Source organism: Podarcis erhardii (assembly GCF_964252035.2).
Source record: "Podarcis erhardii genome assembly, chromosome: 13".
Taxonomy (NCBI): Eukaryota; Metazoa; Chordata; class Lepidosauria; order Squamata; family Lacertidae; genus Podarcis; species Podarcis erhardii.
Genome location: NC_138502.1, coordinates 54,171,031 through 54,195,861, shown reverse-complemented (window position 1 = coordinate 54,195,861; position 24,831 = coordinate 54,171,031). Strand labels below are relative to the sequence as shown.

Genomic DNA, 24,831 nt, shown 5'->3' with positions numbered 1-24,831 from the left:
CGTTCCTTTATTGTGCAGCTGTGAAGGGATCCTGGCAAAGCGGCTTCTTTGACCACGGCTCTTTCATGGAGATAATGCAGCCCTGGGCCCAGACGGTGGTGGTTGGCAGAGCCAGGTATTGGCCGAATCTTCCCTCTTACTAGAGGCAGTTGGGGAGAGGAGGGGGCTGGCACATTATTAAAGGTGCCCCCCAATGGCTGCCTGATCAGTTACTGGGGTGGGCTACACTCCTGCCTTTGTCACGGCACCCAGAATTGGTGCAGAATTCGTCAGAATGAAAATCTCTGCTTTCTGCCTTTTGCATAAATAGGATTCCTAGTCCTTATGATCATTGAAATGCTCTTGGAGTCTTTAAATAGTTTTTCATTTGTTTTACATGGAGTCCACATGAAGCTCTTTTCCCTCCTTCGGATTCTTTGCAGGCTGGGAGGGATCCCGGTAGGTGTGATCGCAGTGGAGACCCGAGCAGTGGAGTTGGCGGTGCCAGCTGATCCAGCAAACCCGGAATCAGAAGCGAAGGTTGGGAGCGCTAGAGTCATTTGCATTCCTGTACCATTGCTGATTTTATCTTTCCCATGAACCTGTATTGTTCTTCTCAAGCTGCCTTGTTGTTTTGGTGACCTCTACATTCCTTGTGTAAAAAGTCAGCACACCACATGGCTCCTCTTCTGCTGGGACACATCCCTTGAAACATGGGCACTGTGTCGGGGGGGGGGGAGCTTTGGCCCGAATGTTCGTTTGAAAATGGCAAAACAACAACAACAAACTTGGTAACCCCCCATTAGCCCCTGGCCCCTCAACCTGCTGGCTGCTGTCACCAGGATCTGAAATTTTTACCCGCTTTCCTTTTTACTAAGTTTTTGGTTTTGAAGAGTCCCCCCCCCCCCTACACACAACCTCTTCTGTTCCCTCCTTCCTAGATAATCCAGCAAGCTGGACAGGTTTGGTTTCCGGATTCAGCCTTTAAAACAGCCCAGGCTATCAGAGACTTTGACCGTGAACGCCTACCACTTTTGATTTTTGCCAACTGGAGAGGATTCTCTGGTGGGATGAAAGGTAACTTACGCACCTCTCCTTGTATGAGCTGACCATGGTCACCTGAGGCCCTTCTTCATGTGCCACCTCCATAGGAGGACAGGATTAGGAAAGTGAAATACTTGGGGATTAAGATGACAGTGAAAAATGTGAATTTATTTAAAGATAATTATGAAAAATGCTGGTCAGAAGTAAAAAGATTTAGAAATATGGTCAAATTTTAAGCTTTCCTTGTTGGGCCGAATTGCAGTTATAAAAATGAATGTATTGCCTAGAATGTTGTTTTTGTTTCAAACATTGCAAATTGTGGACAAGATGGACTGTTTCAAGAAGTGGCAGAAAGATATTTCTAGATTTGTCTGGCAGGGCAAAAAGCCCAGAATAAAATTTAAGATTTTAACTGATGTAAAGGAAAGGGGGGGGTTTGCCCTGCCGGACTTTAAACTTTACTACGAATCAGCAGCTTTTTGCTGGTTGAAAGATTGGCTGCTTCTTGAGAACACAGACATTTTGGATTTGGAAGGTTTTAATAATGCTTTCGGGTGGCATGCATATTTGTGGTACGACAAGGTCAAGGTACATAAAGCATTTAAAAATCATATTGTCAGGAAAGCATTGTTTAATGTTTGGATAAGATACAAAGATTTATTGGAAAATAAAACCCCAAGGTGGTTGTCACCAATGGAAGCTAAAGCTTTCAAAAGACTTAATATGGAGTCCAAATGGCCAAAATATTGTGAAATGCTTTTTTTTTTTTTAATATATATTTATTGAGATTTGTAAACATAAGTGCAAAGATAAAGAACAATATAACATATATCATAACATATTTTCTTAACTTCTTTGGACTCCCTCACATCTCCCGCTCCCACTTGCATCATTGTCAATTCTTGCCCGCAATTTATCATCTTGTTTACATTCTTGTGTCCCATTCATTTAAATATAGTCTATTAATTCTCCAAAGGGTATATAATTTTTCCTCAACTTACTTGTCATCTTGATTCCATCTAATTTAGTGGTGCTCAGTTATTTATGATCTAGCATCCTTTCTTAACATTCAACCAAATTACAATGTTTTTTTAAATAAATCTTAAATTTCTTCCAATCTTCTTCAACCCTCTCCTCTCCCAGGTCTCGGATTCTGCCAGTCATCTCGGCTAGTTCCATGTAGTCCATCAGCTGCATTTGCCATTCTTCCAGTGTGGGTAGATCTTGAGTTTTCCAGTTTTTTGCGATGAGTATCCTTGCTGCCGTTGTTGCATACATAAAAAATGTTCGGTCCTTCTTTAACACCTTCTGGCCGACAATACCCAGAAGGAAGGCCTCTGGTTTCTTGGTGAAGGTATACTTAAATACCTTTTTCAGCTCATTATATATCATTTCCCAGAAGGCCTTCACCCTAGGGCAAGTCCACCAGAGGTGAAAGAATGTTCCTTCATTTTCTTTACATTTCCAACATTTATTATCAGACAAATGGTATATTTTGGCAAGTTTAACAGGGGTCATGTACCATCTGTATATCATTTTCATTACATTTTCCTTCAAAGCATTACATGCAGTGAAGTTCAACCCAGTGGTCCACAACCTTTCCCAGTCCTCAAACATAATGTTGTGCCCAATGTCCTGTGCCCACTTTATCATAGCCGATTTAACCATTTCATCTTGTGTGTTCCATTTTAACAGCAAGTTATACATTCTTAAAAGTACCTTAGTCTTAGGCTCTAACAGTTCTGTTTCCAACTTCGATTTCTCCACCTGGAACCCTAACTTTTTGTCATTTTTAAAGACTTCTTTAATCTGAGCGTAATGTAACCAGTCTCGCACTTTATCCTTCATTTTCTCCAAACTCTGCAATTTCCAATTGTCTCCATCTTTTTCTAGTATTTCCCAATATTTTGGCCATTTGGTCTCCATATTGGGTCTTTTTCGGGCCTTAGCTTCCAGAGGTGAAAGCCACCTTGGAGTTTTGTTTTCCAATAAGTCTTTGTATTTTGTCCAGACATTAAACACTGCTTTCCTGACAATATGGTTCTTAAAGGCCTTATTGATCTTAACCTTGTCATACCATAAGTATGCATGCCAACCAAAAGCATTGTTAAAACCTTCCAGGTCCAGTACGTCAGTGTCTTCGAGAAGTAGCCAGTCTTTTAGCCAGCAGAAAGCTGCGGCTTCATAATACAACTTTAGGTCTGGCAGGGCAAAGCCCCCTCTTTCTTTCGCATCAGTTAATATCTTAAACTTGATTCTGGGCTTTTTGCCCTGCCAGACAAATTTAGAGATATCTCTCTGCCACTTCCGGAAGCACTCCGTCTTGTCCACAATCTGTAGTGTTTGAAACAAAAACAACATTTTTGGCAATACATTCATCTTAATAGCAGCAATTCGGCCTAACAAAGAAAGTTTCAATTTTGTCCAACTGTCCAAGTCTCTCTTAATTTCAGACCAACATTTTTCATAGTTATCCTTAAATAGACTCAGATTTTTTGCTGTTATGTTTACCCCTAGGTACTTTACTTTTTTAACCACAGTTAGTTCTGTCTCTCTCTGAAACCGTTCTGACTCTGTATCTGTCAAATTTTTTCCCAACACCTTAGTTTTCTGTTTGTTTAATTTAAATCCCGCCACCTGACCAAAGTCTTGAATCAATTGTAATACTCTTTTCGTACTAGATTCTGGCTCCTGCAGGGTCAAAACTAGGTCATCTGCAAAAGCTTTAAGTTTGTATTGTCTCGCTCCGACCTGGATCCCTTCCACCAACCGGTCCCCTCTAATCATATTCAAGAGCACCTCCAGAACCGAAATAAATAACAAAGGGGAAATATTGTGAAATGCTATTCCCAGGGAGGCTTCCTTGGCACCTTCATTATATACCTTTAGGCACCAGGCAGAAACATTTCTTTTCTGCCAAGCCTTTGGCTGTTAATCACCCATGGCCTCGTTCAGTGGGTGAGATCTTTTAATCCTGCCTTTTAAAATAGCCACGTGTTTTAGATTTCTCTGCCTTGTTTTATGCTGGTTTTAATGTAAATGTTCTTTAATTATTGTTGTCGGTCGTTTCAAGTTACTTTGCTTAAAAGAGTGGCGAATAAGTTTGATTTTAAAAAACCACCCAGTGATGTTACTTGGTCCCTCGGCCCTGGAGCTGGCCTTGACTCCTGCCCTCCTTGCAGACATGTATGACCAGGTGCTGAAGTTCGGGGCGTATATAGTGGACAGCCTTCGGCAATTCAAGCAGCCGGCCCTCGTCTACATCCCCCCCCATGCCGAGCTCCGCGGGGGCTCCTGGGTGGTGATTGATCCAACTATCAATCCTCTTCACATGGAGCTGTATGCAGACAAAGAGAGCAGGTGGGTGCTGAGGGAGGCGCTCTTCCCTTAGACAGTCTTGTCGTCAGAACACCAGAAGAGCCCTGCTGCTGGGTCAGGCCAAGGGCCCATCCAGGCCAGCATCCTGTTCTCACAGGGGCCAACCAGAGGCCCCAAAGAGAAACTGGCCAGCAGCACCCGAGTGAAAGAGCCCTCTCCCCCAGGACGGCTTCAAGAAACTGGCATTCAGAAGCTTCTTCCAGCCATGGAGGCAAATAATAGCCATTGTGGCGAGTAGCCACTGACAGCCCTCTCCTCTGTGAATTTGTCCAGCCCTCTTTTAAAGCCATCCAAGTTGGTGGCCATCACTGCCTCCTGTGGCAGGGAGTTCCATAGTCTAATTATGTGCTGTGTGATGCAGCCATGCTTCTGAATGCCAGTTGCTGGAAACTGCAAGGTTGCTCTTGTGCTCAGATCCTGCTTGCGGGTTTCCCGCATTGGGCTTATGGTTGGCCCCTGTGAGAACAGCATGCTGGACTGGGTGAGCTGCCTTTGGCCTGAACCAGCAGACTCTTCTTGGGTTCTTATGTTCTTAACATCTGGAGCCCCCCCCCCAAAGGGCCCAGTCTCTGATCCAAAGTGATCCCGTCCATGGAGCCTGGCTGAACATCTCCACCAGCATGTACTTAAAAGCCGCAAGGATGTCTGGCTGGAAAGAGTGCAAGAGCCCTAATTTGGGCAGCTCCTGTAAGCCTCTGGTCTCTGTTTCTGCAAGATGGCTTTGCTTTCCAGGGGGGGCATCTTAGAAGCTGAAGGCACCGTGGAAATCAAATTCCGGAGGAAGGAGCTGCAGAAGACCATGAGAAGGATTGATGCCACCTATGCCAGGATTGCTGAGCAGCTGGGTAAGAAAAGAGAGAAGGGCTGTGGGGCTGTTTCCTGCCTCCCTACCCCCCCCACCTTCCCCTTAAAGTTTGGCCTTGGAATAAGGTTTCTACCCATTTTCAAAGGCCGTATTTGATCCAGGGTGGGGAGGTGGGGAAGAGCAAATATTCTTGATGTGCTCTTTTTGGCATGTTTTGCTAGAGCAGACTGGACCACCTGGTGCCCTCCATCGGCCCCATCCAGCACAGCTGCAGGATGACAGAACCATGGCCCTGCTGGCTGGGCTTGAAGGAAGATGCTGTCCCAAACATCTTGTAAAGGGATTAGGGTTGCTTGTGCGTAAGCGCCAAACTGCTCCAAGCTGAGTAGTTGGCTAAAACTTTCCCTGACCGGACAGCCTTTACTTCGTGGCTGCTTTAATCACTGGCAGAATCCGTCAGTGGGCGTTTCCTGAACTTCTTCCAACATAAGAGCTCCTTGACAGAAAGTCTCCACCTGGATTCCCTGCGCGACAGCTTTCTGCGCAGAGTGGGCGTCCCCAGGGGAGGTCCTGAGCTCTCTCCACTGGTCTCGCTGGAAGCGTCCCTGCGCCTTCCCTCCGACTCCGACTCCTTCCCTTCTTCCTCAACGGAAGATCTCCCTCTTTCCCTGCTGGTTCCTTCCCCAGCGTCTGAGAGCCTCTCCACCACCCTGCTCTCCGATGGCAGTTCCCTGACATCCACCTCCCCTCCAGGACCCCCCTCACCCCCGGTCCGTCCCCTTTCTTCGGCCGGTGATGCTGGGAACCCCCTGAAGGAACCTTCCCCATCTTCTGATGACTCGAACACTGCTCTCCACCTACCACTACCTCTTCCCACTGGAGAATCTTCCCAATCCGATTCCACCCCTTCAGACACTTCTCCTCCCTCCTGCCCAGACACTGGAAAGCCCACAAACTCCTCTTCATCGCCCGTGGTGCCAAATTGCTCATCCCAGAATCTCGCTAAGGGTCTGGGCCTCCTTGGGAACCTGCGGTGAAACTCTTCCAGGAGAAACTCATCCTCGATGGTTTCCGCTGGCACCCATGCATTTTCCGACTCAGGCTCCCCCTCCCAAGCCACTAGATACTCCACCTGTCTCCTCTTCCACCTTGAATCTAGTATCTCCGCTACGTGACTGCTGCGCTCCCTCTCCTCTACCTGTGGGTGTACGGGAACCTCTCCTTCTCGTCCCTGAAATTCCCTCCCTGCCTGGTATGGTGAGAGTAATGACCTATGGAATACCGGGTGTAGTTTCATGTTGTCAGGCAGTTTGAGCCTAAAGGCCACCGGGTTCACCTGCTGTGTTACCTCGAAGGGTCCCAGTCGCTTGGGCCTTCATTTCTTGCAACCTCCCTTGAACGGTAACCCTTGGGTTGACAACCACACCCGGTCCCCCACCCATATGGTCTCTCCTTCCCTCCTGCTCCTATCTGCCTGCCTTTTGTACACTTCCTTAGCCCTCTCCAAGTTCATCTTAAGCTGTTGGTGCAGGGCTTCCATCTCTTCCACAAACTGTTCAGCTGCGGGCACACTCCATCTCTCCTCCCATTCCCCTGGGAATGCTCTGGGGTGACAGCCGTAATTGGCCATGAACGGGCTCATCCCTGTGGACACATGCTCTGCATTATTGTAGGCAAATTCGGCCAAAGCCAATTTCTCTACCCAGTCATTCTCCCTCTCGCTGACGTAGCACCGTAAGTATTGTTGGAGTATACTGTTCGCTCTTTCTGCCTGCCCGTTGGTCTCCGGGTGCCTGGCCGTCGAGAAGTTTACCTCTACATGAAGTAGACTCATGAGCTTCCTCCAGAACCTGGAAGTGAATTGTTTCCCTTGGTCTGATAAAACCCTCAAGGGGGCGCCATGCAGCCTGAAAACGTGTTCCACAAACAGCTTGGCGGTTTCCTCCGCCGTCACCGCATGTGAGCAAGCGATGAAATGGCACATCTTAGTTAACAAGTCGACCACTACCATGACGGCCGTCTTGCCCCTTGACTTGGGCAAATCGGTCATAAAATCTATGGACACTGCCTCCCATGGTCTTTCTGGTGTGGGTAATCGTTCCAGTAACCCCGCGGGTGCTGCCCTCTCCCCTTTGGCTCTCTGGCAGCGGTCGCACCCCCTTATATATTCTCGTACATCTTCCCTCACCAGAACTTTGGCCACCAGAACTTTGGCCACCAGAACTGCCTGGTGACTAACAACATGGTTTTGTGTTGCCCAAAATGTCCCGCCGTGGGGCTGTCGTGCAGTTGTTTGAGTACTCTACTCCTCAAGTTCCCCTCTGGTATATACAATGCCCCCCTGTAATACAATGCCCCATCCTTTTCCTCAAAACCCCCCGGGTTTCCTCCTGCCCTCCTGAGTTCCCTGATCTTGCTTTGGGCGTACTCGTCATCTGCCGTCCCCTCTGCAAGCTCCCGTCGCCCTACCAACACTCCCCCACACACCCATCGGTCCTCGGGTATCACATGTCGTTCTTCCGGCGCTCCCTCTCCTTCCAGGTACTCTGGCTTCCGGGAGAGGGCATCTGCTCTGATGTTTTCCTCCCCCGGTACGTAACGAATCTCAAAATGGAATTTGGAAAACTCCTGAGCCCACCGCACCTGTCTCTGATTGAGTACCCTCGCCGTTCTCCAGTATTCCAGGTTCTTATTGTCCGTGCACACCTGGATCTTGTGCTGCGCCCCTATCAGCAAATGTCTCCAGCGTCGAAACGCTTCGTAGATAGCCAGCAGCTCCCGGTCATACACCGTGTAGTTCTGCTCCGACTTGTTCAACTTCCGGGAGAAAAAGGCACACGGTCTCCAACCAGACTGGTTTCCTCCCCCCTGCTGGAGCAGTACAGCCCCCACCGCTCTGTCCGATGCGTCGGTCTCCAGCCTCATTGGCTTCTGTAGATCCACGTGCAAGAGCTGCTCTTCCGAAGTGAACGCCTTCTTTAGCCTTTCAAAAGATTGCTGCGCTTCCTCCGTCCAGACGAACTTCTTGCTACTGAGGCAATCTGTGATGGGTGCCGTTAAGTGGGCAAAGTTCTTGATGAACTTCCGATAGAAGTTCCCAAACCCCAGGAACCTCTGCACGTCCTTCCTGGTCTTGGGTGTCTTCCAGTACCGCTTGTACCTTGCCTGGATCCATAGCTAGGCCCTTGTCTGACAATCGGTACCCCAGGAACTCGACCTCTCGGGTGTGGAACTGGCACTTCTCCAATTTGACCCACAGCTGGTGCTCCTGTAGCCTCTTGAGCACTTCCCGGACATCTCTGACATGTTGCTCCTCATCCTCCGAATAGATCAATACATCATCTAAAAAGGCCACGCAGTTCTTCTACAGCAAGGGCCCCAGAACGTGATGCATGAAAGATTGGAAACATGCTGAACCTGCTTGGAGTCCGAAGGACATAACGAGATACTCGAAGGCCCCCAGAGGGGTGAACATGGTGGTTTTCCATTCATCTCCCTCCCTCATCCTGATCAGATTGTATGCCCCTCTTAGGTCCAGCTTGGTGAAAATCTTTCCCTTCCTCACCCTGGTCAAAATGTCGTCAATCCTGGGCATGGGGAAGGTCACTGGTTCCGACACCGAATTAACGGCCCGGAAGTCCACTACCAACCTGGGTTTATTCGTGTCTTTCTTGTCCACAAAGAACACTGGACTGCCCCCCACCGCCCTTGATTCCCTTATGAACCCTCTTTTCAGGTTCTTGTCTATAAATTCCCTCAACTCCTGCATCTCCCTGTCCGACATGGCGTACAGTTTGCCCACTGGCAGCTGGGCTCCTGGGAGCAGGTTGATTTGGCAGTCAAAGGGTCTATGAGGGGGCAGTCTATCTGCTTCTTTCTCACTGAAGACATCTTGCAAGTCAGCGTACTGCGGTGGTACCTGCCCCTTCTCTCCCACCGCCATCCCTGCCACTCTGGCTATTGCCATCCTCGGGGTTTCCCCCCCATGGCAGTGTTCCAAGCAGTGAGCTGACCCGAATGAGACCGTCCGCTGGTGCCATCCCACTAATGGATCATGTAGCGCCAGCCAGCTCATTCCCAGTATAATCGGCGGTCCTGCCAGAGTGGCTACATGAAAGGCAATGATTTCAGTGTGCCTGGCAATCCTCATTCTCATGGGGGGCGTCTGCTGTGTTACCTCCCCTCCCCAGGAGTTCCCTCCCATCGATCGTCGTGACTTGTAAAGGACTCCCTAGTGGCAGAGTCTGCAACTGGTGTTCTAACGCAAATTCCTTGCTAAGAAAATTGCAAGAACTGCCTGAGTCCAACAGCGCCTTTATCTTGAGTGGGTGGCCGTTAGGGAGCTCTAGCACCACTTCTATGGCAATGGCTGCTCGGGGGGGGGCTCTGGCTTGGGCACATTTACTGGTTGTTCGCCTGGCTGCTGTGCCCTATCAGCAGCCAAGCGTTGGCTTTTCCCTGCTCCTTAAGCCCCTCCTCCTCACTCCCGGCCGCCCCCACCATTCCTTGCCATGCTTTCCTTTGAGGGCAGTCCCTGGCAAAATGCCCTGGCTGTTGGCAGAGGAAACACTTCTTGGTCGTTTCCCCCTCCTTCTTTCGAACTTCTCCAGCGTTTGAAACCCTGCGCGCGTCCGCTCTCCATTGGCTCCACTGGCGGGGAAGGTTGCTCTGTTATTTCAGGAATGCGGAAGTCATTCCAACGCTCTGCTCTGCCTTCCCGCTTTTCCAGAGCCCGCGCTTCCTGCCTCGCTCCGATGGCAAGCGCAGCCTTGGTTAGCTGATCCATCGACTGTGGGCGGGGCGCGCGGGAAAGTTCATCTTTTACTGCGGGGGCCAGGCCTTCCTCAAATAACATCTGAATCGGTTCCGCAGTAAAATCCCAACCAAGTCGGTGTATGAGCATGGCAAATCGCGACCAGTACTCTCTGACTGACTGGTTCCCTTGTTTGCAAGCCATTAACTGCCTGCGTACCACGCTCTGCTCAATCTGGCTGGAAAACATCAGATCCATGGCTGCAAAGAACTTCCTCAAGTCTCTTAGGGCATCATTATCAGATGCCATCAGTGGTCTAACCCACTCTCTGGCTTCAGCCTCCAAGTGTCCGACCACAAAGGCAACTCTCCCCCCCTCATCCACAAAGTCATCATATTGCAAATCCAGTGCATACTGCACCTCTGTCTTAAAAGCCTGGTAGTCCCTCGGATCGCCCCCAAACTTATGCACCAGTCCCGGTACTTTCCTTGAGATGGGGGTGGGTTTCCCCTGCGCATCCTGAGCCCGCCTCTCATCGAGCCGCGCTGCTAGGAGAGCCAGCTGTTGCTCCAAATCTCTGTTTCTCTCCTCCAGAATTGGTCCTCCCCTGGCTCCCCCTCCGCTTCCGGCTCCTTCTGTGTTGCTCATAATGCCTCCTCTGCACAAACAACGTCGGTGACTGACGGATTGCTGTAAAGGGATTAGGGTTGCTTGTGCGTAAGCGCCAAACCGCTCCAAGCTGAGTAGTTGGTTAAAACTTTCCCTGACCGGACAGCCTTTACTTCGTGGCTGCTTTAATCACTGGCAGAATCCGTCAGTGGGCGTTTCCTGAACTTCTTCCAACATAAGAGCTCCTTGACAGAAAGTCTCCACCTGGATTCCCTGCGCGACAGCTTTCTGCGCAGAGTGGGCGTCCCCAGGGGAGGTCCTGAGCTCTCTCCACTGGTCTCGCTGGAAGCGTCCCTGCGCCTTCCCTCCAACTCCTCCTCCTTCCCTTCTTCCTCAGCGGAAGATCTCCCTCTTTCCCTGCTGGTTCCTTCCCCAGCGTCTGAGAGCCTCTCCACCACACTGCTCTCCGATGGCAGTTCCCTGACACATCTGGAGGGCACCGGGTTGGCAAAGGCTCCTCTGGTGAACCTGGAAGTCAGAAGAGAGGAAGCTGCTTTCTGCAGAGTCCGACTAGCGGTCTCTCGAGCTCAGCATTATCCACACCAATTCTTTGGGGTTTCAGGCAGGGAGTCCTTTCCAAGACTCCTCTGGACACCCCAGGGGAGATGGTGCCTGGGACCTTCTGCTTGCAAGGCAGATGCCCTGACCACTGAACTCTATAGTCCTTCCCTGCACAGACTTCTTCCTCCCTGGCATTTTCCTCCCTGCCACGGATTAGCCGCTTTTTCTGGTGTCTGCAGATTTTGTCTTCTCCTACAAAGACTTCTTGTATTCTGGGATTAACAGGTTCCCTGAGGCTCTCTGCAGAGGAGCACAAGGAGCTGGAGAAGCAGCTGAAGGCCCGCGAGGATTACCTCCTCCCCATCTTCCACCAGGTGGCAGTGCAGTTTGCTGACCTCCACGACACGCCAGGGAGGATGCAGGAGAAAGGAGTCGTTACAGTTAAGCCATGGGTTTTTTTCTTCTCGCTCCCAAATCCTCTGTTCCTCCAGCCTCTGGAGTCTGATCATCCCTCATGCCTGAGAAGGTGTAGGAACTGTTTTTCATTTCATTCAAGTTGGAAAAACAAGGGCTGGAATCCTTGTTCCACTCTAATGCTTGCTGCATCTCCCTTGTGCTCCATCTCACGCTAACCTCTCTCACAGGAAGAAGTGTGCATGCACACGAAAGCTCATACCAAGAACTAACTTAGTTGGTCTTTAAGGTGCTACTGGAAGGAAAAAAATTTTTGTTTTGACTATGGCAGACCAACACGGCTACCTATCTGTAACTCTCTCACAGGGTTCTCATGAAGATAAAAGGCAGGGAAGGGTCTTTGCTGGGCAGAGTATCTTGGAGAAAGCGTGGAATGAAAATATAACCATACGCTTGTGGGCTCATGAACCTGCTCAGCTTCTGAGCCATACTTGCCCAACCTGCTGCCCCCCAGATGTGTTTGCCTCCCACTCTCATTGTTGGCCCCAGACTTGCTAAGACCTCCTGTCTTGTCACAGCAGAGTTGACGGAGAGCATCATTCAGGCTGCCTAAGGGGGGTTAAGTATGTCTACAACACTGGATAATGTGAATATCCTGATAAGCTTCCTCCGGCCAATGCAATAATTTATTAATCTTCCCATAAAAAAATAACTAGCAACGACCTTATTTGCTCCCTTTTAGGACATTCTCCAGTGGAAAAATGCCCGGGCGTTCTTCTACTGGCGTTTGCGGCGCCTCCTGCTGGAGGAAGTCGTGAAGGCAGAGATCCTAGAGGCTCACAGCGAGTTAAGCAACAGCCACATCCAGTCCATGCTGCGACGATGGTTCCTGGAAACGGAGGGTGCCGTGAAGGTGCTTGGCTTGGCTCTGTTGCAAGGATGGGGTAGCCGCCAGCCCAAGCCAGCGTACTCTGGGGGTTCAGGGGGTTCTCCCTCTTTCCACCTCAGCTGCTGGCCGTGCAGCGCCTCCAAGGGTTTGGACATGCACCGTTTGTATGTGTACATGGAGCCCTTGCAGCCAAACCCCTGTGTGCAATCTGCCTGTAGATATAAGACGCCTTAATAATAATACAAAGCATGGGTAAAATTGTGGCGTTTTCAGAGTGGAAGGCAAGTTTACAGAGAGAAGGGGGCTTAAAGCCTGTGCATTTCATCCCATTCTCACCTCTGGTTAAATGGGTTTGGCAAGCTTTTGTGTGATTTTCAAAAACCTTCAAGGCCTGCTTGGTTGGAAGTGAGGGTGAGGGGTGCAAACTGCGTGAAGGACCCATACCCCACTCTGACCTCTCTTCAAAGCCAGACTGAGTTTCCCTTCCTGCTCCTCTAGGGCTACCTCTGGGACAACAACCAAGTGGTGGTGGAATGGCTTGAGAAGCACCTGCAAGAGGAAGACGGGGCCAAGTCTGCCATCCAGGAAAACATCAAGTACCTGAAGAGGGATTATGCCCTCAAGCACATCCGAAAGTGAGTGTAAAGCGAGACAGCAGGGGGGCTGCTTGAGGAAGCTCAGCTTGTTTCCTGCAGGGGCTGCATCTGGGCTATTTCTGGGTTGGAAAGAGTTGCATAGCAGGGATCTGGAGGGATGACCGTCCAGTGCTTGGTGCCTGATTCACATTGCAATCGCCATTGCAAGTTGAAAGTGCAGCATGGGGCTTCTGAATGCCAGTGGCTAGAAGCCACGAGGGGAGGGGGGGCGTACTCTTGTGCTTGGGTCCCGCTTGTGGGTTTTCCTTAATGGGCATCTGGCCAGCCGCTGTGAGAGCAGGATGCTGGGCTTGGTGGCCTCCCATGGGCCTGATTCAGCAGCCTGCATTCTTAAATGACCCCCTTCCTTCTCCCTCATAACACCCCCCTTTGCAGCTTAGTTCAAGCAAATCCCGAAGTTGCCATGGACTGCATCATTCACATGACCCAACACATCACTCGTGCTCAGAGGGCCCAGATCTCTCACCTCCTGGCAACAATGGACAACCCTTCCTCCTCGTGACTAGGGCATAGCTACAGCAGGAACAGGCACACGCCCGCCATCGGCCTCCTTCAGACCTGACAGCCTCGTGGCCAAGCGGCGCGCACAGAATGCATCTTCAGCACAGGGCTCAACCAGCAGTTCCTAGAGCACAGCCACGTGGCAAGCGCAGTGGAACGGGCCTTTGGAGGACAGCTGTCTGTCGTGCACCTGAGGACAAAATTATCCCCAGCTGTTTGGCTGGCTATCAACCAAAGGTCATCTGCAAGTGTATGTTACCCAGCTACTGGTGTCCAAGACAAGTCTCGCCAGGTGTTTTCACATCAAAATGTATTGTCTTTATAAAATAACAGTACCAGTTTTCAGTGACTTTTTTTTTAAAAAAAAATGTCTGTGATAGAATTGTGCATTGGGGAACAATGCCAGTAACCACTTCCAAACCAGTCTCCAAGGCCTTGGCAAAATGTTGTGTCACACAGACTGCACTGCAGCCACGCTGCACCACAGAACACATTGCAGAAATTCCTACAAAAAATGTTGCTGCTTCTTGGTTGCAGATGATGTTTTTAGCCCCATTTGCCTGATGTAGGAAGTTTTGTCAATTTTCCTAATGAAAGGGATTATTCCGTCTCCCTCCATCATCCTTCCCAACTGCGTCCCTCTAGCGCAAGGCAATTATGCCAGGGTCTGCCCACCTCAAAAGCAAAGCAGTATCTCCACCTTCGGTTGGAAACATTTGCCCATTTCCTGGCGGTGCCTAAGGCTGTGCCGCCATCGCCAACCTAGTGGTTCCATCAAAGGTTGGCCTAATGGGATTAAGCAGACGCCATGGCCGTTGGAGGCATTGGGTAGGTTGTTGGAATAGGCTGCAACCTGGGAATTCACAGTGCATTTCAAAGGTGTAAGCACCTGGCAGGTGGAATGTATTGTAATCTGCATAATGTTGAGCATTGTAAGTCCCCCCTCCCCCAAGAAAACTTATATAAGTGTGTAAAGGGCAAAGGTGGCAACCGAAGGGAAGTTTATGTTGCTAATCCTATCCACTGTTGAGTGTTGCATATCCTGACAGTCGCACTAACGTCCCAGTGTCCAAACCAGGCTGCCAAGGACTATTCAAGCCCAGGTGGGTGTTGAGGAACATGTTGTGTTGAGTTCAGTGACAGGTGGGAGTTTTTTCTAAAAGAAAAAGAGAGTTCTGGTTTCTTCCTTCAAGGAAGGAAGCACCAAGTTCAAAAAAGTTGCTCTTTCTCCTAGCAAATATGTTAATTTATGTGCACATTGTCATGGGGGGGTGGTCCTCTACTGTTCAAGCGTCTAATAAAAACAGCTATGTTTACTAGAAATGATCCTCTCTGGATTTTATTTACAGATGCCACATGCATTTTGTCTGTTACCATGTCAGAGACTCACAAAACAGGTCTTTTTAATTCTCTGAGCATTTCCAACTAGATTTGTTCTTGGCCATAAAGCTATTTCCTCTCCATTGCTCTTGTTCTGAATTGCAATCTTGATTTATTTTTGGACATACGTCTCTTCCATTACTGCCTCTAGCATTAATCCTTCTTTATTGTGAATTTTTTTAAAAAAATCATAAGGCCAACAGTAGTAAATTATTGGACGGCAAGTCATGTCATGTAAGCAGAACTGACATTACATTTTCCAAGGGAGGTTTCCTTAAACAATAAAAATTCTGTTAGTGGTCACTTTTCTGGTTTTCATAGAACCACAGAATCACAGAGTTGGACGGGATCCCAAGGGTCCTCTAGTGCAGCCCCCTGCAGTGCAGGAGTAACAGCTAAAGCACCCCGGCAGATGGCCCCCCAACCACTGTTTAGAAAGAGTCTACCACCTTTTGAGAAAGTTCTTCCTAATGCTTAATGAAAATCTCTTTTTATTTTTTGTAATTTGGATCCATTGGTTTTAGGTTAACTTACATTCCCAAACCTTTCTAAGATTGCGTGTGTTTGGGCAGGCGCTGCAGGATTGCTATTGATGCCATGCTGTCCTTTTTCACTAGTGAAGACATTTGTGGGACCTTCCTGTGAAAGAGGTTGCTGATAGGCAGCCGGTGGGCTCAGCCACACTTCCGCCAGGGAAACTTGCTCTTTACTGCTGAATGGGAGCAAACGTTTGTTGGGTTTTCCGCAGGTAGATGTTTGCTCCCATTCAACACTAAAGAGCAGGTTTCCCTGGGGGAAGCGCTGGGACAAGTGGACATGTGGGCGAGCCCTTGGTCTGCTGCGTCATATGAAGGCTTGACCAAAAAGACACCCAGGAACCCGAGAATTAATAGCAACTCCTGCTTTTGTTTTATATGATTCTGGACTTGGTGAGGATTTACATCTGAGTAAAAATATCCATATGCTTGAGTTATCCCAAGCTGAAAAACCAACCCAGTCCAGAACATCACTTCTGCTGCCCTGAAAACAAGAGACTCGCCATGCAAAACAGTGTGAGGAACCTCCAGCCCACGGGCGACTGATTCTTCCAAAACTACACCCAGCTTTTCATCAGCTGATGGACAGCGGTAGGGTTCAATTCTTTATTGGCATGTGATTTCAACACAGTAAGACTGAGCAGGGGGTCAAATCCTGCTCTGACTCCTGCAGAGAGGAGGACTGAGCTGTCTGCTCATCAGCTGATGACAAGGGAGTTCAGTTCTGCTCAGGGTTGCTTTGCAGTCACCTGATGTCATTATGACGCCAGAAAATTGACATGTGTGGTCTCACCTGCCTGTCACAGTTGGCCCCTGGGGGTGGGGGGAGATAAGCGTCTGGCCTGCTGAACCAAAAATATTGCCCCCCCCCCCCCCGCTGTAAACAATAGCAGATTTGCATTACTTCTGGCAAAAGAGAGTTCCAATGGCAGCCCAGCCGTATGATGGGGCTCAACTCTCCTGGCCATCTCTTTCTGCAGGGCTGCTACCCTGACACCTGCCTTGATCAACGTTCTCAGACTTGTGGTTGTGTAAACAAGCCCAAGAGAAAGGAACTTTCCCATTCAATATTTCCACAGTCTATAAAGAAGAGTAAATATTTTGTTCCAGATCTGAAAAAGACTTTATAAAAATTCTATTCAACCAGTGTTTAGTAAAACATTATTAAAAATATAAATATTACATCAAGGTTATACTGGCATCAGCAGACTAAACGTTAAATTGTAAGTTTTCAAATTTTAAAACCAGTTTCCAGTTTTTCCTCCTGTTGGTGGACCTATTCATTTATTTACCTTGTGACCTAATGTTGCAGCCCTGGAAACACTCACCTGGGAGCAGTAAGCCCCACTAAAGAGGGTGGGGTGCACTTCAAAGAAAAGATCCACAGGAATGAATTGCAAAAAAAGAGCCACAGTCCTTTTTCAGCTGTAGAAAAGCCCTATCGGTTAAACATAAAAAACAGTATTGGGTCTGGCACATGTGCCATTTTATCTCTAAGTATCCAAAGTACTTCTTTTAAAGTTCAGGTAAAAAAAGGGAAAGAACCTGACATAAAAGTTTTGCAGTATTTTGCTGTGCTTCTGAATAATTTAAGGTTTGTGTTTTGTTTTCCTGTCACTACAACAACATTTAAAAAAAAATTGATGCTGAATACACAATTCATTTTTGTTTTCATAAAAATAAATTATAAATAAAATTTACAACAGTAATACTGCCTAGTACAATAATTAGGAAATACTATACACAAGTCTAGAATATAAATCCTAAATTATTTCTCCTTTGTTTTAAAAGCCTAAGGTAATGTTTTATCCAGTGTAAAGTTCCTTATTTAGTACAGCCTTTGCCAAGCCGACGCTCCCCAGCTGTTTTTGGCCACGGGTCCCATCCATCCTGGCTCACACAGATGTGCAGGTGGGGCCGAGGCTGGAGGGCACAGATTTTGGTGAGGGCTGAGCTGAGACTTTCTCTACCAGGGAACACGAGCCATCCTCCTCCCTCGAGAGGCAGAGCCTTCCTGGCACCTCGGAAGACTCTGCTGACCATGGCCTGGACTAGACTGAGACCATCTGGCAGCTGCTCAGGGGCTTCCCAGAAGGGATGGCTGAAGACTGGGCAGAAGGAGGATGCTGGAGGGAAGGGAAGGGAGAGCCAAAGGAAGGGTCCAAAGCGAGAAATAGGAGCCTGCAGGGAGGGAGAGTAGCTGGATGGTGTGGCTTGAGATGGACAGAGGGGAGGGGAGATTCACCCCCTTTTGCCTGAAGAGAAGAGAGGCTGGTCAAGAGGCAGGGGGATCACTAATGGAAGTGAAGCCTCTGGGAACTGGGGAAGAAGGTCTGGGGAGGAACCACCAGCAGAGTGGAGTGGGGGGCACACAGTTGCAACTAGTGATAGAAAGCTCAGCCAGTTGCGGCTTAGACTGTCACAAATGACAGAGCAACCCTAATGGGCTTCAGAACAGCCCAAGCACCAGCGGGTTGGGGTGGGGGGGCTTTGCTGAAATTTTGCAGCTTGCCTTGGAGCTCACCAGGATCCCTTCACATCAGTTAGTGTCTTCAAGACTATGCATCTCACCAAAATCTCTTGCTTGGGATGCTTGAAGGAGCAGCAAGGCATGTTCTCCTCCCCAATGTAGATAATTTTGCAGGCTCAAATCACCCCCAGAAGGAACTGGGCTTCTCTGTTTCTCAGTCAGGCTCAAGGGACGGGAATGGCTCTTTCAGAGAAGGGCGATAGGCTTGTTTCCTTGGGCGCTGATGTACTGAGTGGCAGCGATGGGGTCCAGCGTTGTGTATGTTGTGTAGAGGCCTGTCACTTGCAAGTCTGAAAAGGAGGGGTGGTCAGTGTTGTTGCTGGAGGCAGGGGTGAGGCCAGCGGGGGCCAGGTCGCAGTCAGAGAGGGCCAGAGAAGAGTTGCTGAAAGCACCCAGGCTCTCCAAGTTGAAGCTCTCGTCTTTCATCTCTTCCCAGATGTTACCTTTTCATAATAGGGACAACAACAGAGCAGTGAACACTGGTGACAGTTCAGCTTTGAGAAGGTGGAAGGTGCAAGAGAGGAGGATCGCGAAACGCACCAGTTGTCCACAATCACATTGGCTCTAGTGAGAAGAGGCCCATCTCCCTCCATGATGAAACCAGCCAGCTGTCCTAAGGAAGCCCATGAGCGATCCCCATCTCAAACCTCATGAGGACCTACCTAGATCCCCACTTGGTCCGGTATCAACCCCTCCACAGCTGAGTTCAAATCCCACATTAAAGAATGATAGAGTTGGAAAGGACCCCAAGGCTCACCTAGTTCAACCCTCGGCAAGGCAGGAATCACAGCTGGAGAATCCCTGCCATCCAGCAGCCATCTCCACCCCCAAACTCTTCCCCTTACCTTGTAGTGCAAAGTCCATGATGCTGGGATCAAGGGCATCCACCTCTGCGTTCATGTCGGTCATCACGCTGAAGAAATCTGGGGCACGGCTCATCGGATGCTGAGGAAGGGGACTCTGGCTAAGACCGTGCAGCGGGTGCAAGGGAGGGGTCTGCGCAGGAGCAGGCGAATCTGGAGTCATGCACGCTTGCGTCTGGATCTGGTGGTGCAGCGGGAGGGACTGCAGGGCGAGTGTCATGACCGGCTGGGGCTGCAACTGTGAGATGCGCCCTGCGGCTGCCGCCATGTGGCTCCGCGTGGAACCGTCCCCCTCAGACTGCTTGCTCACCCGCCTGCAGCTCTCAGGTCGGTCTGTGATGAGCTTGTCCAGCTCCTCTGCAAGGGGAGATTGCCATTGATGCGTGGAGAGTAAAGAAGGGGCCCACAGCTGAAGAAAATATAGAAATTATATCCTTTCACAGCACTAAGGCCACATTCACGCAATACACTTAAAGCGCTGAAAGGCGGCATATAAATAAATACCAGCATAGCATAAAATTGGGAGCCCTGTGCATGGCCTCAAGTGCCTGGGAGGAAAAGCAGACATAAGCTTTAAAAAAATTAAGAGACCAGCTAAACGAGCTGCTGTCTGTGTGGAGGGAGCAGCCTCCATGCCCGTGGGCATCACCCTCCGCGCATCTCCTCCCCTGCAGGGGTGCGGCAGCCACATCCGGTGATTTTGCCGTTTCTCCCTGCCAGAGAACTATTGGCAGGCAGGGCCCCCAGGAGCCTCCTCGCCAGGTGCCGGCCTGCTGCTCACCTGGGTTGGCCATGCTCCGCAGAATGGCTGCCAGGTCTTTCCTCTTCCACTTCTGCATCTCCTCTTCCATCTTGTCTATCTTGGCGGGGTTGAGGGCCCACAGGCAGCCTTTGCGGGACGTGCCGCTCATCTTATTCTCCACCTTCTCAAAGCATTTGTTGAGGGACAGGTTGTGGCGGACGGAGTTCTTCCACCCATCAGGCGCTGTCTGCAAAAGGGAGCAAGGCCCCTTCCTCAGGTCATTTAAGAAGAAGAAAAGCCCTGTGTCCAGGGGTGGGATTGTGCCCTTCAAAGGCAAAGCACCAGCGAGCACTTCCATGAGGCAACATCATTGCTATGGGACCCAAATGGGTCCTACATGAACAAAGGTTGCAGCAAGGACCTTTTAGTTTAGAGAAAAGGTGAGTAAGAATGATAGAAGTTTATAAAATTATGCGTGGTGTTGAGAAAACTGACAGAGAAAAAGTTTTCTCCCTCTCTCATAAGATTAGAGTTCATGGACACCCTATGAAGTTGGCAGACTGGGAGACTGAAGACAGATCAAATAAAGGACTTTATCATGGAGACAGTTAGACTGTGGAACTCCCTCCCACAGGAGGCAGTGATAGTGACCAACTTGGATGCTTTACAAGAGGATGGGGCAAATTCAATGCCTATCAGCCAGGATGGCTCTGCTCTGCCTCTGCAGTTCTCCATGTCAGCTGCAAGGCAAGCCCTGCCTCCCTCACCTTGAAATAGGGGAAGTGCTCCTTCATGAAGCTGTAGATCTCGCTGACGGGGAGGCTGCCCGTCTTGCTGTTTTTCAGGGCCATGGCAATCAAGCAGCTGCAAGGAAGAGGAGAAGTCAGAGTTTCCTCCCTGCCTTCCTGTTCTTGTTGCTGCTTCCATTTATATTCCACCTTCTAATCCAAGGAGCAAAAAGATTGGAGTAGAATCCTAGAATCCTAGAGTTGGAAGAGACCACAAGGGCCATCGAGTCCAACCCCCTGCCAAGCAGGAAACACCATCAGAGCACTCCTGACATATGGTTGTCAAGCCTCTGCTTAAAGACCTCCAAAGAAGGAGACTCCACCACACTCCTTGGCAGCAAATTCCACTGTCAAACAGCTCTTACTGTCAGGAAGTTCTTCCTAATGTTTAGGTGGAATCTTCTTTGTTGTAGTTTGGAGCCATTGCTCCGTGTCCACTTCTCTGGAGCAGCAGAAAACAACCTTTCTCCCTCCTCTATGTGACATCCTTTTATATATTGGAACATGGCTATCATATCACCCCTTAACCTCCTCTTCTCCAGGCTAAACATGCCCAGCTCCCTTAGCCGTTCCTCATAAGTACATGGTTCTCTCCTCTTCACTTTAACCTCACAACCACCTAGTGAAGGAGGCTTACACTAAGAGACAGCGAGTGGCTTCATGGCTGAGGGGGAAAACTTGAACTTTGGCCTCCCAGGCCTTAGCCCAGCACTCTTGTTCTGGTGGTGCAGAACGTGCCCCCCCCCCTTTTGCAGACCATTCCTCAGAGTAATCTCTCCCCATTTCAGTAACTCCAGGGCACAGTAAGCCCCCTCCCACAAGTCATCCCTTCTGCATTTATAGGACTTAGGTCCAGTTAAGGATTGTTTTGCAATTTTTTCACAGCGTAAAGTTCTTTTCTCATTTATGATGGAGAAGTGAGAATGACAGAGCATGTTTACTGTGGGATGGGTGCTGTTTGCGGATGCTGCAGTTCTGCAACACCCACACAACCCGGCTGGCATCAGCATGTGGGGCTTGTTTGTTGTTTGTTTCTCTTTAGCTGGATTGATCCTTAGTGGGGTAAATCCAATAAGAGAAAGAGGAAAAAGAAACTCTGTCACTAATTACAGTACAGTTGCACCTTACATTAATTTAACTGGTGCAGTTTCAACCTTGCGCAGTTAAAGGCTGGCCTGTTGGGACTATGCAAATTAAAGACACATGAGGTTTAAGTGTGTTCATTCCCAAATTAAGCCCCACACCTGGAAGCCCTTCGGAACAGCAACTCACTTCAGCTGCAGTTGCTGAGTTTGGGGCAGAGACTTCTCTGGGGATAAGATGGGCAGGTGTGCCTGGGCAAAGTGTGGTCCTTCTCACCTGTAGGAGTAGATAGGCTTGGGGTAAGGCTTCGCCTGCTGTTCCTGGGTGCTGTGAGGAGCCAGGCGGGGGGGCTGTGAGTATTGAGGCTGCGTCCCATAAGAGGTGCTGTAGATGGTCGTTGGAGGGCACTGGGGTGGGGAAGAGGGGAGGGGGGAGAAAGGGGGGAAAGTTTCAGCTCTCTCAGCAGTTAAATAGAGACTTTAAAGACCTTTTCCTTCATCATAAGGGGTGGGGAGAGGAGGATACCAAGACACAGATATAACTTATAACATTACATGTTAGCCTGGACTGAGAGGTGACATGATAGCCAAAATTCTGGATTTATATTTGGATTTAAATCTAGGCCTGCTTCTCCAAAGCCAAATCTTTAGATTAAATCTCTTGCTCCAAAATCAAGGCCTGAACCCCACTTTCGTTCGACCCATATTTTGACCATATTGTGTACAAATTGCTCTCCTGGGTCCGAGGGCTTTTCTCATTGTTCTGCTGCTGTGCCTTGTGAAAATCCAATCTTACCCACTGAATCTGAATTTATCAGATGTGCTGGAAATCCAAAGAGAGATTGAGTTTGACCAAGCTTCAGTTCAGTGGGTAAGACTGAATTTTCGCAAGGCACAGCAGCCAAACAACGAGAAATGCCCTCAGACCCAGGGGAAATAATCAGGACACAATATGATCAAAATACGGGTCAAGTGAAAGTGTGGATGAGCCCTGCCTCTGCATTAAATTGGGATTAAATCTCTGGATTGCAATCTGAGCCTCTTGCTCTGAATCCAAACACATGCTGCTTCCTCTACCAACCCCCCCCCCTGTGGCCCCCTGCCATGCTTCCAAATAAAGGCAAATAAACCCGCAGCAGCTCAGCTTGGGTCACTTGCCCTTGACTGGGCTGTGCTTCTTTGTTAAAGTTGTTTTACGTCCCCTTACAGCTCTGTGCCTCAACATACACACAGCCTCGGGAGCTGGAGATGGTACCTGTTGCGCGTGTTGAGCGATGGTGAACACCTGCTGGACATGGCGGGGCAGAGGAGGGAAGAGGGGGGCTGTCTGCGCTTGCAGACTGGGAGACAGCTGCCCCCCAACCACATACTGGCTTATCTGCTGCCAAAGGAAAGAGAAGAGGAACGTCAGTTGAACCAGGTCAGAAACGCCTCCTTGGCCAGGAATGGGGAGGGAAAGGAAGTGCTTACATTGGCACCGTGAGATGAAACGGTGTTCAGTCCTCCCAGAATGCCTTGAGGCAGGCTGGCCTGGATGTGGATCATTGCTCCAGGAGTCCCTGCGGTGGCGTGCAGATTCCCTGGCATAGACCCTGCTGGGCAGCGGGAGAGACATGGGGCGTTGTGAGTCTTCCAGTGTGTGTGCAGACAAAACCACGCCACTCGCACGCACAAGAGAAGTGCCAGCACATGTCCGTTTAGCACCCGAGGCACGCACAGAGGCCAAAACAAATGAGTAAATCTGCAGGGTGGTAGAAATAAGGAGGGGAAAACACTCCCCACCCCCTGAAAGGGCTCCCATAGCAGTTGATGGAGGAACTCAACATCCCCGGAAGAGACCTACCTGTCTGCTGCAGCACAGCATTCTGGGAGCTGAGTCCAAAGTCCATCCTTTCGCTGGCCATTTGTTGCAGCCGAGGGACATCCACGGAAGTCAGCCAGGACAGGGACTGTAAGTCACCGGGGAGGTCGTCTTCACCCAGTTGTGAAGGGTCAGAAGCCAAGAGTCTACAGAGCGTGGAAACAAGACGCGCAGGTGAGAGACTTAGTCTTGAGGTTGGACACAAATCCCTGTTGAGTGTCAGCCACTGCAACCCGGCCCCAATTCACACAGCATGGGCCCGGGCCCACGACTGGGAATCTGAGAAACTGTTGTGGACACCACAAAGCACTCTAATTTTATGGAATGAATGAATGAATGAATGAATAAATAAATAAATAAATAAAGTTTAGAAAGCTTTAACCTGTACTTATTCTATTTCTAACTTTCTGAAAGTGTTTAATTATTGTTGCTAATTCTTATTACTGATCAGTTCATTGTTTTATCTTTATTGCAAACCACTTTGAGGTTGTTGTTTTAACAATCAAGTGGTGTGTACTTAAAAAAATAAAATAAAATAATTCTCAGATAAGAGGCTGGCAATGGTCAGAACCCCCCACGCCCCCCCCAGACAACAGGCAAAAGCATTCAGAAGTTATAACCATCTGGGGTGGGGAATCACAATTAAAACACAGGTAACAAAGAAAACAAAAAACAGGCAACCTCTCCCAATACCAAATTTTTAAAAATCCATTTTAAAAAAAGTAAAAAGAAAATATTGGGAGGAGCAAAGGGTCTGGGTGGGCATGGAAGGGGGCTCATGGTGCCCATGGGCACCACATTGGGGACCCTGGTCATACAGTGTTCAATATTGTTTCACTCCCAAGTAACTTAATGAAAGTAAAAATCCCATTTCACCTGGGTGCACAAAAGTACTGAAACCTAGAACCACAGTGTTCTAGCAGAATTTGCCACACTTGGCTTATTGCAGATTGAGCGTCAAAAATTTTCCTGTTATCTAAAATAAGATTATAGATGCTTTTTCTGATAGACATATGCATCATTGGCTGAAGGCACTGAGCTTACGCCCTAAAATAAATCTGGCATTTGCACTTGCTCCCTTTGCAGTTTTCAAGAGTTTAATAATGCAACTGTTGCAGCCAAGTTAATTCACAGAGCTTTGTGCTCACATTTCTCAAAAGTGTTTTGCCGTTTTCCTCTGCCAACCTCAGAGCCAAACTTAGCTCGTTTTTCTCTTTTTAAGGCCAAGGGTGATTGCAGGAAGCAAAGGTGACGCCCCTGCTAGGGCCCTCCTGGCTCCCCCCCCCCCCCCCGAGCTCTCTTCTTCCTCAGTATTAGTCCTTTCCTGCACAATGGAATAACCCGCCTTGCCAGGGCCTGGGAAAGAGCATCAGGTGGTCCCCCCTTCCTCCTCCGCCATTGGCCAGGCTGTGAGTAAACAGGAGCATCAAATGATTTAAAAACTGGGGAAGGTCCCTGTC

At 49.2% G+C, this 24,831-nt stretch overlaps 2 protein-coding genes across 11 annotated transcripts in view; one reads left to right on the top strand and one right to left on the bottom strand.

The window, feature by feature from the left end:
• ACACB (acetyl-CoA carboxylase beta) overlaps positions 1-13,942 on the top strand; it is a 68,337-nt gene extending 54,395 nt beyond the window's left edge. For 3 of the 4 annotated variants that reach the window (XM_081836488.1, XM_081836486.1, XM_081836487.1), the window contains 9 exons: positions 19-115; positions 423-519; positions 921-1,056; positions 4,206-4,383; positions 5,134-5,246; positions 11,415-11,569; positions 12,286-12,456; positions 12,931-13,067; positions 13,464-13,942. In XM_081836488.1, coding sequence (XP_081692614.1) covers positions 19-115; positions 423-519; positions 921-1,056; positions 4,206-4,383; positions 5,134-5,246; positions 11,415-11,569; positions 12,286-12,456; positions 12,931-13,067; positions 13,464-13,590 — 1,211 coding nt within the window. In that variant the 3' untranslated portion in view covers positions 13,591-13,942. Of the gene's footprint in view, positions 1-18; positions 116-422; positions 520-920; positions 1,057-4,205; positions 4,384-5,133; positions 5,247-11,414; positions 11,570-12,285; positions 12,457-12,930; positions 13,068-13,463 lie in introns of those variants that run through there. The other variant, XR_014150496.1, reaches the window with a different exon arrangement.
• Positions 1-24,831, bottom strand: part of FOXN4 (forkhead box N4) — a 42,554-nt gene that overhangs the window by 4,866 nt on the left and 12,857 nt on the right. For 2 of the 7 annotated variants that reach the window (XM_081836547.1, XM_081836548.1), the window contains exons 3-10: positions 23,354-23,517; positions 22,981-23,105; positions 22,766-22,891; positions 21,788-21,918; positions 20,408-20,504; positions 19,680-19,887; positions 18,881-19,255; positions 14,087-18,478 (exon numbers count right to left, since the gene is read on the bottom strand). In XM_081836547.1, the coding sequence (XP_081692673.1) occupies positions 18,222-18,478; positions 18,881-19,255; positions 19,680-19,887; positions 20,408-20,504; positions 21,788-21,918; positions 22,766-22,891; positions 22,981-23,105; positions 23,354-23,517 (1,483 nt within the window). In that variant the 3' untranslated portion in view covers positions 14,087-18,221. Of the gene's footprint in view, positions 1-14,086; positions 18,479-18,880; positions 19,256-19,679; positions 19,888-20,407; positions 20,505-21,787; positions 21,919-22,765; positions 22,892-22,980; positions 23,106-23,353; positions 23,518-24,831 lie in introns of those variants that run through there. The other 5 variants (XM_081836550.1, XM_081836551.1, XM_081836549.1 and 2 more) reach the window with 5 other exon arrangements.